The 16,430-nt window shown below is 34.8% G+C and overlaps 1 protein-coding gene across 2 annotated transcripts; it reads right to left on the bottom strand.

Annotated features, from left to right (window-relative positions):
• Positions 1 to 4,303: 4,303 nt before the first annotated feature.
• Positions 4,304 to 15,990, bottom strand: kcnk10b (potassium channel, subfamily K, member 10b). Of its 2 annotated transcripts, none has more exons than XM_053510073.1 (7): positions 15,901 to 15,990; positions 11,704 to 12,113; positions 6,947 to 7,064; positions 6,417 to 6,577; positions 6,031 to 6,223; positions 5,246 to 5,388; positions 4,304 to 4,907 (listed from the first exon to the last, which is right to left on the bottom strand). In XM_053510073.1, coding segments are annotated over exons 1-7 (1,605 nt in total). In that variant the 5' UTR covers positions 15,902 to 15,990; the 3' UTR covers positions 4,304 to 4,328. The 2 variants fall into 2 exon arrangements, with proteins under 2 accessions (XP_053366048.1, XP_053366047.1); XM_053510072.1 differs by lacking the exon at positions 15,901 to 15,990 and adding an exon at positions 15,337 to 15,503.
• Positions 15,991 to 16,430: the final 440 nt, after the last annotated feature.

The following is a 16,430-nucleotide window of genomic DNA, read 5'->3' as shown; positions in this document are numbered from 1 at the left end:
ATGTGTTTTATAATTGGGAACTCCTATTACAGCACAACATAATATATACATGTATGATACATGGTATAAAATGTAATCACCTCTGCAGGAATAGTTTGAACAGTATCCAGACCAGGATAACTTGGTACAGTTTGCTAAACACTTTGAGATTTTCCATTTTGTATTTCTCTTTTATTTTTGAATGATCTATGTATACACAATTTGTATACATATGATCTGCTCAAAAATGTCTATAATATCATGTCTTTATTATATTGTATTATTATCATAAAACAGCTTTTTTGTATATCATAAAATAAATCATCAGTAACATATCAGTTTCCGATTCATCAAAACAACAGTGAAACAAATGTGTGGTGGACTGGTATACCACATAAGGAATTTTACTCTTTCATAACAAGGTTGTTCGAAATCACATACAACCACCCTTCCCAAATCCTCCCTATTTGAAGTATGCAGTTTCTGCAGACACGTTGTGTATGAGTGTCCGGCCTTCAGTCAATCATGATGATTTATTACCTAGTTTTTTTGTTTTCCAGAATGCAAACACATAACACCTTCAAAATAAAATCAATCAACCATGTTCATGCATCATTTAATGTCCAAATCAGTTTTCCCATGTGTTCACAAAGACATAGGATGACCTTTCCGTATAATGAGTAAGCTGTACATGTGGAGGTGTATGGCTTCCTTATAACACCTGACTTTTTTCTTAAAGCAAATTTGTCAATGGAGGATAAATAAAAAAAGAGGGAGGGTTTTGCATGGCTTTGAGTGATCCTGCTGGTGATACATGGTGGAACAGATGAAAATAAGCTTCAAAGCATAATTTTTCTTGTATGAATTTCTAAAAAAAGTTTTATATAAATGTTTCTTTATCTCTGCTATTGTAATCTTCTTAGCAACCCCTCTAGTATTCTAATATCGTTCACACTGCCCTTGAAGTAATCTTGTTGCTGATCTCAATTTGCAGATTACTTTGTCTTTGTCCTTAGTGTATAGGGACATTACTGGGCTACTCTCTGCCAGAGAAGCTTTTAGATATGAGGTGAGTCAGCAATGTTCCAAGCCTTCTCTTTCATTGAAGAGGCAGACAGTAAGTGATTTATTTCTCTTATTCTTTTTTCTTTCTGCTTAATTGCTTTCTCTAAATACATTATGTAAAAGAACAATTGTTGCAGCTGTGGTTGATGATGATGATAATAATGTTAGCAGTAGGGTGACTGACAAGTAACTAGGCGTGAAAATTTGGTAGGTAAGTCCATATTTCTAATATAAATTTGTTGAAACAAATTTCCTATATACTTTATTAAAAAGGAAATAAAAGCAAATCTGTACATTTTAACGTTGGCACCGTCTTCTGAAGTAAGCCGTTTGGGATATTGCTGAGAACCCCCTGCGGTCCAGTGAGATCTGGACTTCTTGAAGGTCCGCGTCGTCCCAGCCAACGTCTAACTGGTCTAACCACACACGCACAGTAAAAGCAAAATGGGGTGGTGCACCATGGGGTGGTGCTGCAGTGATGCTACAAGTTCTATAGACATTAAATATTGCCTAGTTAATTTTCACCCACCCTGTATATATACTATTTCTGGTTGCATGTCAGGATTTAAGAGTAGTAGACTTATTGCATAAGTACAAGGCTAGTTATTTGCTTATGCTTCATACAGACATTTATCAGCCATGTCTATTTGTTTGTTTTCCTAAAACCCTACCTTGTTTTTAGCATGAAATATCTACTCTTTCTTTCTATGCTCTATTCTATTTCCTTTCAGCTGACACAATTGTTCCAAGGATGCAGTACTGTTCTCATTGCCACATTTGGTTGCTGGTGTTTGTCACCAAAGCATTTTATACACTCTCTATCCGTCTCTTACTGTGAAGTCATGCTGTACTCAGTATGCAGCGAGAGACGTCTCTAAAAGTTAACTTACAATGCATGTGCCTCTGCTTTAAGTTGTACTCCACTACAGTTACGTCAGGGAGAGGCTACAGCGCTCATGTCATTTACTGCAGAGATGAACACGTAAAGCCATGATGCACTGAATTGCAGAGAGGGCTAGGGGAAAGCTCATCAATCACCTAAACACTTTTGTTTCACATTACATCAATTTTTGTCTCGGGTCACAGCTGCAGTTGACTGTGTCAGCTGAGCTCTGTATATTTTAAATTCTCGAGGAGAGTCGCAGGCGCAGGCACAGCAAGATCCTAGAATCACACTACTTGTCATAGATTATTATGGTGTTATTATACTTATTTTCTAAAGGTCATTAAAAATCATCCTTTTTCTTCATATTTGCAAAGCAAGGTTACAGGAGTGTAGTGTTTAACCACATATAAATAAAGAAATATTGATGTCGTAATATAATAATGTTCAGATAAACATTAGTATTCCTAAAAAGTTCATATGACTCAATACATTTATTCACAAATGAAAACCGTGTGCCAAAATATGCCATAAAAAAGTAGGTCTTTATTGGAGCTTAATTTTCTATATAAACATAGAGGTTTTTGTGTGTTATGTGTGATACTACTATACACAATTTAATTACACTATGGCTTATTAGACTTGCCATTACATAGTTACTTGGTTTTATAACATACAATATATGACATATTTCCCCTCTTTATCTCTGAATGCAAGTATTGCAATAAATGTAATAAATATACTCAGAGTAATACGCTAATGAATGTTTAAAGAATGGTTTAACTGTCATTTTTACTAAGTGGAGGTGTCAGGTCCGAAGTTCTTATTCATTTTCAAGGTTGTGACAGTCTACAGTTCAGGTTTTAGAATTGTTGGGTAAATTAAAATCTAAGGAAAGTAAAAAGTTATGATATGTTATGACTTGTATCATAAGATATAACCCATAGATGAATTGCAATGTGTTGGACTTCATATACACTGAAGATCCCGAAGTATACAGTATATGCTGATTGTTTTCATGTCAATGGTAAATAAAGGCAACACTGAAATGGTGTTCTTCCAGTTATTTTGGCTGGTCCTGATAGCTGCTCCCCTAATGAGGAAATTTCTTTCCGCATATTTGATTTGGCACAGGTTTTTTGCCGGATAACTTTTCGGGTGCAACCCTTCCTTTTTAATCCAGGCTCTCCTGGGCATCTCCTCTGTCAGACAGAGGTTTTGCCACTGAACTACAAATGACAGTGAAATTACTGAAAATAAAATGTTCCAGTCTGAAAATACCTGTAAAAGGATTTTTTTTTTTATGAATGATGATAAGGGATGATAACAGCACTGTGATGTTTAACTACATGCATACTTCCACATCTACAATTGTTAATTACACCAATTATTAGTCACAGGATTGGTGCAAGTAGTGTTGCATTTTATTCCGCCGTATACTTTAAAGTGTGCTCCCTACATCCTGCACCCTGTGGAGCACCCTATGATGTCACCAACTTCCTGTATGTTACACAGGTAACATAAGCAACTCGAAAAATCTGTTGCTGCTGCTGTGGAAATTGCACGCTATGGAAATTAAATATTAAATTTTACACTGAGATTTACAGGACTGTGCCGCTATGTTTTATTTCCTTCACCTTTTGACTACATAGGACCTGTAAAAATTTAAAATGACTTTCACCCCTGTTAATTACACTGAAATGACCATGTTAGCATAGAACATTCACAGAAAGTAATATTCATCTGTAATCTTGTTTATTGTTGGAATAATGGCGAATATCAACAAGTAACCACAAATTGTTTTTTTTTGTTTTTGTTTTTGTTTTTCATTGTTTCAATCTTCAGAATTTTAAGTCAAGGCATTATTGAACCAGTTTGCCACTTTACATTTCTGAAATAGCATTAAAGCCAAATACAGTATAATAAAGACTGTGACATGCTCTCAGTAAACTAAAATCTCAAATACAACTGAACACAAAGTAACTTAGTTTTGCAGCAGCAGTTCTCTTCAACTCAATGGCTCCTGGGAAGCCATAATCACAGTTCCTTATTTAAAACACAGAAACATGTTGCCATATCAGTCTCTTTCACTGTAAATAATTCTTATAACGTAAAAAGAAAAAGCATGCTTTATGTTTATTTATGAGTGAGAAGATTTCACTGACAATTTTAATGACCCCTGATACTGTAGCACACATTTTTGGCAATTAAGTTACATAATAGTTGTTTGAGAATAAGAGACATTGATTTCAAAGATTAATCCTTATAAGTTACGCCATAGCATACAAAACAGAAAGGCACATTCTGTGGCATTCATGACTCGCTTGCTGCCCATTTTCATTGACTTGTCTATGGCTGATGCTCTTTCTCTCTCTCCCAGCATTCTCTCTCTCTCTTTGGCCTAAGCAGGCACAAAATCATTCAGCTGCTCATTCTGCCCTGTGTATTGCAGCAGATTGGTGAACATGGTGTTGTTCTCTTTCTCTATCACCTCTTCCTCCTGCTCCTCCTCTTCATCAACCCCCTGTCTCTCTTCAGCTAATGTGTTATTGCTGCTGTTGCTGCTGTTTTTCATTGTGTCCTCTGCAATATTTGGAGGCATGTCTTTGTTTCTGTTGCGCTTGGCCAACTTGCTGAGAGAACCAAAGCGGTTAAATATGTTTTCCTCTGATGCAGTGTGCTTGTTATAGTGCTCTGCTTTCGTTCGCAGATTGCTCAGCTTTGTGTCAATGCTGTCCTGAGAGGAGGTGGTAAAGCGACCCCTGTCAAAGCTTGAGAAGACAGCTCTTTTCTCTGGTGAGAGCATGTCAAGTGATTGTGCACGCTGCTCTAGACCTAGGCGTCGGCGTTCCATACTGCGGATGGTGGCAGCACGTTGCAGCTTGTCATGGAGCTCTACACTGAGACGCCTCCTGGTTTCCCGCAGTTCGGCACGGACGTTTGCCTTCCATTCAGCTGCATGTGCTTTAAACTCCCCAACCTGACATACAAACAGTCAGTCATTATGACATATTATATTCAAATATGAAAAAAAAACATACTGTTATATTGATTAATCATTCTCTGGGGTTCTACTGAATGGCATCACATTTCCAACTTTTATAACATTTACTTTTTTTTTTTACAATTGTTTACTATTAATTAAAATTAAAGCTATTTCTGTATATCATTACATAGCAGATTTTTGTTTAAACCAATGATGTATTTTTGCATTAAAGTAATGCAACAAATACAGTTTAACAACAAATAAGTAATAAATAATAAATGCAAAAATAGTTGCTCCCTCAAAAAAATGATCCACCTGTCAGTAAACTGTACCTCTGCTTTAGTCTTCTTGGAAATGACTCTCAACCAGTCTCCTATCATACTGAGAACCGCTGCAAAATATGCCAAACCCACTAAGATCCAGAACCAAACTAGTGGCTTGTACCATTTTTTGTATTCAATCATCCTGTCTCCACCTGAAAACAAACAGTCAAAGTTTGGTACAGTTATTCATTTAGGGATTTCCAGGACCTGAATGTAAGCTTAGACTTACGCTCATCACTCTCAGAGCTTCATATCTTTCCCTTTTTATTTCAGTGTAGTTACTAGTTACAGTTCTAGCAAGTAACATAGTGAAGTTAATTAATAACAGAAACTTCAAAGTACTTTTGTAAGTCAATCTAGATAAGAGTGTTTACTAAATGCTTAAATGTAAATATAAATCTAATATAAACTAATAAAAGAAGAATTAATAATATTAAATTATATGATTAATAAATAAAGACTAATCTTTATTGGCCAAGCCTCATGCAAGACACAAATTTTCAAATTGCCCTTTTTTTAATGAAAATATCTTTTTAATAAAAAAAGCTTATTATAGCATACATTTCTGCATGCATTACTATGGTGCCCAGATTAAATCCTAAATATCTAAAGATTATGTTTTTCCTGTTACAACAGACCTGGGTATAGACTGATGAATTACAGTAAATCAGATAATGTCGAGCAGGGAAATTGGCTGGGATAAGCATTATGCTGCCCCACAGGAAACATATTTCTACACTTGGGATATTCTGTATAATACCAATAAAACTGGACAAAAAAAAAGTAAACTCTACCTGCGACATAATCCCCAATGCCAACAGTTGTGAGAGTAATGACAACAAAGTAGATGGCTTCCAGAGTAGTCCAGCCTTCAGTGTGTTTGAAAATAACAGCAGGGACGGTGACAAAGACGATGCACCCAGCCAGGATAAAAAGAATGGTGGAAGTGACCAGGATTTTAGTCTGACTAATCTGCTTATGCCTCTGCTGAAAACAGAAACAGGCTAAATGTAGATAGATAGATATATGGTGTTATTTTTAATTAGAAGAAAAGTCATACCACACTGTTGATAGCATGAATTTTAATTCAGAAAGCAGCAACAACATCAATAATAATAATAAAAGTAATAATAATAATCATAATCATAATCATAATAATCATAAATGTAATAATGCTTACCCGGAAAATTCCCTCCACCTTTAAAACACTCTTAACAAACATGGTCCCTAATTGATCACCAATGCCAGCCAGAAGAAATCCAAACAGTGGAATTCCAATTATGGCATACAGAATGCAGAAAATCTTGCCACCTTCAGTGCTGGGAGCAATGTTCCCATAGCCTGCGTACATGGGTGTAGAAAAAAAAGTGCTTATTTTAATATTGTCACCTACTAAGCAATATGCCAGCCTTTGATAGACTATTTTAAGATAATGTCGTCACAAGAAAGAAAATTGTTGGGTTGTACTGAAACACTGTGGGAGTAATTACAGACTGCACAAGAGAAAAGAATGCAAGATGTGATTAGGGAAGCACGATTGCATTTTCAGCCATTGAAAAACAAGTGTCGTCAAAGAACAATGTGAAATATTAATAACTTTTAAAAAAGGTTAGTAGCAGTGAAATACAAGAAAGTGCACATGTGATTTGTGGAACAAATTATGAGTTTTCCATCTTCTGGAAACATTTATTGAAGGTAACAATTTGTTACCTATGGTGCTGATGATGGTCCCAGCAAAGAAAAAGGCACTGCCGAGGTCCCAGTGGCTGGAGTTGTAGGATGATTTTCCGATAGGACTGACACCAGCACTGACTGCATCTATTGAATGCTTGGGAGGAAAAATATACAGACATTGTAAAACAACAGAGAATGTAAAAGAAACAGCTAACTTAATGACTTGTAAAATACTGTATGTACTGAATATGTATATATTTATGTGTGTGTGTGTGTGTGTATATATATATATATATATATATATATACACACACACACACTACATAGAATATATATATATATATATACACACACACACTGTCATGGGCTTGGCCTTGTTGCTATGTTTGGCTGTTTTATAATATTTATTACATCAAACTATAATCCTAAGAGCTCTCAGGTCTGTCATCAATCTACTGTAAAAAATAAAATCAACAGGATGTCTGCTAAAAATAAAAAAGATGTACTTCTGATAATATCATCACTACATGTGTAACAAAGAACATAAGGGGAAGAGAAGGGCATAGAGCAGACATAGAGCATCCCTCACCTTTTCCTGTCCTAATCACGGTAAGAGAACATGGGAATCTACACTGTTCGCAGGTTTAATACTGACCACCTAATGCTCTTTATTATTTTAATGAAAAGACTATCAGAAAGCAAAAAGCAATTTTTAATAGTAAGTTCAAACAGTTGTTACAATTAAGCTTAAATACTTCAATTGCTGGATAGAAATTCGATTCACATTATAATGTATATATTTAATATATAAATATTCATATCAAAATATTATATAACATATTTTATATAATATAAACTGTATCAAACTACAGTGTAATACCGTTCGTGAACAAATATTTGCTGTAGAGGTAAACATGCATGTGCTTTTTATCTGGCATAATGAAAGCTTTGAAAAAGGCATTCATACATAAACTTTGGAAAACCAGGGAAGTGAAATCATGTTATTCACTGCCCTTGTCACAAGACTTAAAACATTTACAATACTTGACATATCAAAGTGAGATAACACCTAATGTTTTTTACTTTGATGTTTTAACATGTCATACACAGGTCATGTGCCACTCACATTACATGGTTGTGCGTTGGAAGTGTGCACCAGGAATGCACACCTAATGTGAACATGTCAAAACTTATGACCAGATTAGGAACAATGCATTACTTACAATTTATTTTCATGCTACAGAGTATTTTGAATAAAAACATACGCCATCCTAATAAATACTAATCTAAATATCTATACAAATTTAACAATTCAACAAAAGTCCTATAGATTCAGAATGTGCCATGCATTCGGCTGTCAAGTGTTCTTTCTCTCTACTGAAGCTGTTTAATGAGATGAATAAAATTTCTTTCTTTTTTTGTCACACTTAAGTTAATTTGGTCATAAAACTAGTTTTAATATTACAAAACGATAACCTGAGTATCTAATAAATAATAATAATAATAATAATAATAATAATAATAGAGTATAAGATGTCTGAAAATACAAATGCAGTTTTTAAATGATGATTTCATTTATTAGGGGGAAAAGCTGTTTAAACCTGCCTGGATCTATGTGAAAAAGTAATTGTCCCCTAAACCTAATAACTAGTTGTGCCATTCTTGACAGCAACAACCGCAATCAATCTTTTGCAATAACTGGCAATGAGTCTTTCACATTATTTTAGAAGAAGTTTGTCCCATTCTTCTACATGGAATTGTTTTAATCACCAGTGTGAATTAAGACATTAAATTAACACTCCACAGTGTTTATACTTGTATGGAGTAAAATAAACTATTCGACCGCACAACCCAATAAACGTCTTTTACTCATATTGGCAAAATTTTATTTTCTGACACACAAGGTCAAAGCATTTTATTTGATATACTGCTATATAACCTTATTTAAATCCACATTTTGAGCAAACACAAAAGAGCATAGCCACAAAACACAAAGCAGCAGTAGCCACCTGATTTATTTATTTTTATGCAGATACATTGTGAAGGGCCAATCACATTGCTTCTTTTTGTCACATGATCAGTGACGCAAAAATACTTTCTGTGCTAAACAGCAGCTGGCTGTGTTTTGGAATTATGATTAAGCCAAGGAAAGCTTGTTTACCATTTATTACTGCTATTGCAGTCACTCCAGTGTTTACATTCTTTTAAGTGTTTTCACAAATCACCACAATCACAACTGCAGGGTGATTTACCCATTGTGGTAAAACTGTGGGAGGAAAAAAAAAACAATATTTACACTAACATAAACCAAACAAGTTTCACAAAATCTTGGTGCTTTTTAACACACATGTGACGCTAAGGAAACAAACTTTCAAACAAAGTTTTATTTTCTCTCTTTTTTTTTTATTTTGCTATATCTCATTTTGCTGTCAAACTGTTCAAATGAACTCAAAAAGTGTTCAATTAACTCTTTGGATTTTACTAAGCAGTAAGATACTACTGGCTCTTAAATTTTTTGAAGGCTTGCAAAAACATTTTTCTTATAAGTGCATGGCTTAACCAGTTGTCTTACATACAATTTGCATATATGTAAATGCACTTGCACTTTCTATAATTAAAACTGGCACATGCACAGTGTGTGGAAAAGAGACTTATTTGGCTGACGCCCGACATTACCAGATAAATAAAAATGTGTAATAATTTAAAAGGTGAATCTTTCTCTAAAGATAGAATTTTGGAAAAGCTGTACAAGTATTCAGGAAATAGGACTTTACAGTTTCTTTAGCAAATTGCATATCAGATCAGCACGTCAGCTGCTGATCTGATATAACTATTTATATTTAAATGTTAATTGGAATTATTCGTATGATAATTGTATAATAATTATCTTCATACATTATTATAAATGTTATGTAAAATATAAATGTAATACATATTATGTCTTGTTTTTATGACATTTTTATGTTATTGTAAAACAATCTTCATGTTGGGATATATCACATCATCCCATCATTGACCATTTTACTCTAACAGCTGCTATGTTGTTACCACACTATGACAAGAAGGTTTACGTATCCCAGAACTAGAGGCAATATTCTATAGACAACACAGCATATAATGAAGAATTCTTTGTCTTCACTGATTCATCCCTACAACCAGGTAAAAATGGATGACAGGCAGGATGACAGACTGTACACAGGGCATTCTGAGTCAGTACTGCTCAACCCCATAAAAAGTGCAATTTTAACCGCCTCCATCAGACAGAATCACAGCACTGCATAACTCCAGCTGGTCTCATAAACCAGGATGGGAAGAGCACACCATGACAAACGTGACAAGGCATTAAATTCAGGAGATAGCTTGAGCATGCTGGAAACTCATCAACCTTAATTTTTAGCCCACTCTGTGGGTGTTTGTTTATTAAAATTCAGATATGAAAATGCACCCTTGCTGTTGTTGACAAAAACATCAAGTTTTTTTAAACCAGGTCTCAGGCTGTGTATGACGCTGTGGAAGAGCGGTGGGGATCTAAATGTGATTTAAAATAATTTATTGCTATTGAAACATTGTGTGATGAATCATGTAAGTGCACTCTTGCTGTCTGCAGGGGTGATTCAGAGGGAGAGTTATATTCTCAGCAGACCAACTGGCCTGATCATATATGAGCACAATCTGGGGGTGGGGAACACACTTTCAGTATTAAGGGAGTATTGGATGTCTGAAAGGGACAGAGACAAAGGATCATATGTTCCTCTGCTGAGAAGTCTCACATGCCTATGGAAATTATGGGAATCTATATTGAGTTCATAAAAATGATTGACAAGTGATGACCAGAGGGATAGGATGAGTATGAAGCATTAACTCTTTAAACTAAATAAACATTAAAACATAGATAGATAGATGCCCCCCAACACACTCTGACCTGTTGGCCTGAGCTAACATTGCACTTAACGTTCTGGGCCAGAGCAAGCTTATATCATCACAATGGGACTTTAGGAGTCAAACATCCTGTACACTGTAAGAAGCCAAGTTCCAACATACCAATGTCCCTGTTGTCCGTAAAGGGCTGATTTGCGAAGATTGATATAAATGAACTTGTGTGGCCTGCAGATGCTAACATCTACCCCACTGAACACCTGTTTGTGCCCTACTGTAGCTCTTAGGGGTGAATGAGTACAAATGCCCAGAAGAACAGTAAAAAAAAAATCTAGTGATAAGATGGACAATGAGAGCTGTTATAATGCCCATGACATTGGCTTTTAATGTTTGATGGTTAGGTGTCAACATGCTTTTGACCATATAGTGTACACCCTCCAAATGTATAAGAAAAGCAATGCCAGTTCTTTTGTTTTTGCGTTACATTAACGATATTAATGATTATTCATGTATCTTGTACCCAAGCACATTTAAGGATAAAGATCAAAGATGTATGCACTGTACATATAGCAGAATTGACAATAAAGTTGACTTTGACTATATGAGATGTAGTATGTATATGTTATGGTGTTTATTTCCTGATATTATAGCTACTATTATAGTTAATTACTATTATAAAACAGGTCCTTTAGCTCCAGTTGATTACTAGAAGAACTGTAAATTAAAATGTGTACAATTATATTGGTTTACTATAAAAGATAAGTTTAGTATTTCCTGAATGTTTGTTGTTTTATATAATAACAATAATGCCTGATGCGTGCATACAGTATATTACCATGGGTACAGTATCCATGTGACAATTTTAATATACATATTATAACAAGGTATTCTGGAAGAACTGCTTGCAATTTGCTTACCTTGATTAAAGCTTCCAGCTCAGCAGGAGATACACACGGGTTCCCTTGGAGAAAGAGTGCTTTCTCCTGTGTGATGGTGTTTTTCTGTTCACTCTCAAAGGGCTCCTCTAGTGCCTGAAACACTAAACCACCCACTACCATGTACAGCACGACCACTACAAACACAGCCAACACCGTCTTCCACTTCATTACAGAGTGGAGGGCCGAGCCATCAGCTACTGCGTCCATGCTGGCAACTATGCTCGCTGAGCGTGAAGAGATGGAGAGACGTGGCAGGGGGCAGTGTTCATTTGTCTTTGCCTCACAGCCCATGGGGTTCTGCATGGCAGCAACGCTGGCCTGGACCAGGGAGGATTGTACCACACCTAGCTGTGGCTTCTTTGGAGGGGCCATGTTTGTCTGAACCACCACTTGAAAAAAAAAGAAAACAAAGACAAAGAGGAGGATATGTTAGATAGTAAATAATATCTTCATTAATTAAAAAGTCTTTTAATTTTTGTTTTTTTTTACGTATATTAACTATTGTCTAATACCTATGTCTAAAATAAAGGGTTAAATGCAAGAGCAATAACGGATTCATTTACTTAAAAAAAAAAAATTCACTAAATGATTTACTGTAAGTTAGCAATCACTACACTTCATCAAAGCTTTGCAAAGAATCATTCCCAGAAATGCTCCACATTTAAGAGAACTATAATTAAAGCTGTAAGTAAGATGCAACACAACTGCTAATGTGTTGTTTCAGTGCCTGTTATGTGAAAGATTACTTGTTTAAGCAACCATCAGGGGCCATTTGGGAATGAATAGAGAACCGTTTCAATTTAATTACCTTGGTTGGCATTTTTGGATATTATATTACAGTGAGTCCAAATAATAGCTTTAGTGGAAATTAAGAGTGATACAATGTGATGTTAGACCATGTGGTTCCATATTTTATATCACTGTTATTTTCTTATAGGGATAAATACAAAATAGATGCAAGTTCATTTAAATTAGGCATAATTCAGGCTATAATAGAATTAATTAAAAAAAGAAAAAGAGAAGTTACATTAAAGAAAAAGAGACTTTTTATAAAGGGAGAGGTTTTAGTTAAAAGCTTTGAATCCCTCTGATATTTGCTTTCCTCTGTCTCACACAGTAGGGTGGAGTCCTAGCACACCAATGACATAATGCTATATATAAGCATTTCCCTGTACATCATACTGTAAATGGGTGAGTACATGATGAATAAAATGTCAATGAATTGTTTTTGAAAATCATAATAAGGACTAATAACTGTTATATTATAATGAATATGGAAGCACATTTTAAATTCTGATTTCTATTGGAAATATAAAAAAAAATTGTCCATATTATTTTCTACTCATGGTATATTATTTTAAATGTACTTTTACATAGTGTTAACTAGGTACAGAAAAGCACTTTAATAGGTTTTAATGAGCATGTATCTCTATGTCATGTATTTTGAATGTAAGGACATGTTTTAAAAAACATAATTGTTTATGCATTTTTTAAGCACTTCTTTAGTTTTTATGGCACTAACACAATAATGTCACATAATAATGTGAAACATAACTGATTATAAGTAATCATTTATAATATGTTATAAATGTTAACTTTTAACTAAGTGGTTTGCACTTTCTTCTTCTCTTGCACTTCTTTCTCTATAGCAGGGCAGCACAGCAAGTCAATCCGGACCTCAAATTAGGAATGCAATAATACCTAATGTAATAAAGAATATGTTCCCTACCTTCAAATAAATGGTAAATACCCATACCCATCAGTAAGCTGTTAGTTTTGTAGTCTATTTGGAGTTCATTGCCTAATCTTTATCTGGTCAAGATTACGGCTGAACGTAATAATTCGCCTATTTGGCATCGTTGTCATGGCAACGTTGCGTGCCGGCGGACGTTGGGTGTTTAACGTAGTCAGATAGTCGAACTGTCGGCGGAAACAGGATTTCACGTCCTGACCTTCGGGAATGGAAAAGCGAGACTTCGGCGTCTTCTGTCAGTATACATTACGTCACCAGTGCGGTGAGAATCTCACGAGTCCACACGTGCAAAGAAAAAGTCAGTGTCTCCGGCTGGTGACCACGCCTTTTTGTGCAGCTGACTGAATGCAGACTGTGCCATTATACTTAGACTGGGCTGCTATGTATCCTGACTGTCCCTTTTCACCGTTCACGTGTCGCGTTTTCAGCGTTCTTAATTTAAATAGAGATAAATCCAAACTTTTCAGAATGCCACTAATCATCTTCACTCTTTCTGTATCAGCTGGTGTGATCGTGTCAGTGTGTTTTCTTTGTGTCAAAGGATGAGATGAACCCGACCATTGCATTCGCCCCCTCTTGTCTACAAATAAACCTAGTAACAGAGATTTTACTTCAAAATTTATTGTAGTTTTTTTTTTTAATCTTTTAAACTTTTTTTAATGTTAAAATTTGAAGCTGATCAGGTTCACAGGCAACAATTTGCAGCAAACAGAGCCATTTATTTTTGCACTAACTTGGAATTTTTCTGGGAGTTAAGTTGCTTTGGTTTAAGCATCTGATCAGTCATACATTTTTAGCATTTTTCCTACTATTGAAGGTATTTGATCTCACATTGCCAGTGAATGTATGTTGAGTAAGCAAGTGTAAATAAAAGTCATTTGCTTATCACCAACCATTTGGAACTTTGACCTTGAATAGAAATCAGATTCAAACCTTTAAATATTAAGAACCCCTGCTTTATAAAATCTTCTGTTTGTCAGTATACATAATAAACTTAATTGACTGAAGAATGCTGAGTGATGGAAGCAATAGTTTTATCAGAGGATTGGGTGGGAGCCTTTGTCAATGTCCTATGAATGACTATAACTATAATGATTACATTTAACAATCAGTTAAAGGCTTAAATAACATTTTGAATATTCACATTATACAACTAACAAAAATAAAACATATTTGATATTTCAAATGTTTTCATAAAGAGTTTATGATAATAATTACATATTACATTAATAATTGAATTTCATAGTCAGATGTTGCAGAGTAGGTAAATACCTACTTGTAAGTAACTACTTGTAGGTACAAGAATAACCCCCTGACAAAATTCTTTCTTAAGCATACAGCAAAACTTCTATCTTTCTATGCAGTTCAATGCTATTTTTCATCATGAAAAGGGTAAAGGGGACACTGGTACAATTACATGATCTTGAATTTAACATTTTAACCTTTTAAAATATTAAATGTAATAATTCATTTAAAAAAAACGTGAATTGTATTAAACTATACAGTGTAATGCTTTTAGAGAGCTACCACTGACCACATGGCTATAACGTTTCTTCATGGCATCCACCCATAGACCTATTTACACCCAAGATCAAGAATAACGACTCAAATGTTTGGGGAAAAAAAAGTCATCCAATTATTTTTGAACTATAATCAATATCTTATCACTTAAATGAGTAATTGATATTTCATAAGCAAAAAATGTATACAGACAAATATTTTTTCTAAAATACAATGGTAGAAAGGATATACTGTAATTATACGTGTGTTATTTCCTGGCGTGAATATGAGACAATACGAAATATGAAAATAATTAAGTAAGAATATTCATAGATACATAAATCCAACTAAATACCCACCTTGCTCAGGGTTCCAGTTCACGTTTTTCTTCAGATTCTCAACTGGAAATTTCATTGTGATTTTCTTCAGCGGACCAAAAAAAGATTTGGAGAACGCTATTAATTCACTAACGAGCTGTTCGGCTATATTGGAAAAACTAAAGCGCAAATGTGTTCAGGTCTAGCCCTGCGATGGTTTAATGCATTGTCTGAGGTTGTAGTGCATAATTCTGTCACGACGGGAGCGCGCGTCGCGCCCGTGCACGCCTCTGTATAATGGCTCTATGGTCATTCCATTCAACATCACCCCACGTAGCTTATTAGCATACTATACGGATAACAAAAAAATAACGGAGGAACCAGCCGGATAAATCACATGGAACAATGGTTGGTAATATGTGAAGAGAATACCTTTGTGCTGCATCTCATCATTCGCTCATTTTCTAACAAAACCTGCCTGGTGAAACGCTTATTCAGTATACGAGCTCGAGAAATATAATGCACACCAAATATAACATATTTTTTATATTTGAGTTGAATTAATAAGAAAGACCCAAACGTAATCTTCAAATACTTTATACTTACTGGTTCCTGTGGATGCTCTCGGCGTGGTCAATATCCCTGTCAGAAAGCGTGTCTATTCCTGTAGGCACGAGGGGGGTTGAGACATCAACTGCACCCAAAATCTCATACTACCATACTAGATAGGATGTCACAATAGTACACAGCCACAATACTAACTTATAGACACTTCATCTACATGTCTAGACTTTAAAATATAGCCCTTTCACTGTATTAAACAGAAGGATTAACAAAATATAGCCTATGTAATATTCTATATATTTGATACACTAACTGTGCATATTTCATATAGGAATGTTGACTACATATTAATAAAAAAAATAAAAATCTTTTACACACTAAAATATAAAGCGACTATAATGTAATAAGATTTATTTTAGATATTAAATATAAAAATTCAGATATAAGTAATTAGATAGTCCAATATAAACGGAACGGAAAAGTCTTTGTTTCTTTCTTTCTTTCTTTCTTTTGTGTCATGTTTTAAAAGTGAATAAGTAATTAAATAGGAAAACAGACAAAGAAATATTATA

This window comes from Clarias gariepinus, chromosome 13 (assembly GCF_024256425.1).
Source record: "Clarias gariepinus isolate MV-2021 ecotype Netherlands chromosome 13, CGAR_prim_01v2, whole genome shotgun sequence".
In the NCBI taxonomy this organism is placed as follows: Eukaryota; Metazoa; Chordata; class Actinopteri; order Siluriformes; family Clariidae; genus Clarias; species Clarias gariepinus.
Note: the sequence above shows the minus strand (reverse complement) of the source record. Positions and strands in the feature narration are given on the sequence as shown.

What these genes read in the sequence shown, in the direction of transcription:
- kcnk10b (XM_053510072.1), bottom strand. Translation starts at nt 15,391, where the DNA reads ATGAAATTTCCAGTTGAGAATCTGAAGAAAAACGTGAACTGGAACCCT. An exon ending in AGGTGGAGGGAATTTTCCGG is followed by an intron (nt 6,224 to 6,416) that starts GTAAGCATTATT and finishes TTCTGTTTTCAG; the next exon opens with CAGAGGCATAAGCAGATTAG. An exon ending in CCAAGAAGACTAAAGCAGAG is followed by an intron (nt 4,908 to 5,245) that starts GTACAGTTTACT and finishes TTTGTATGTCAG; the next exon opens with GTTGGGGAGTTTAAAGCACA.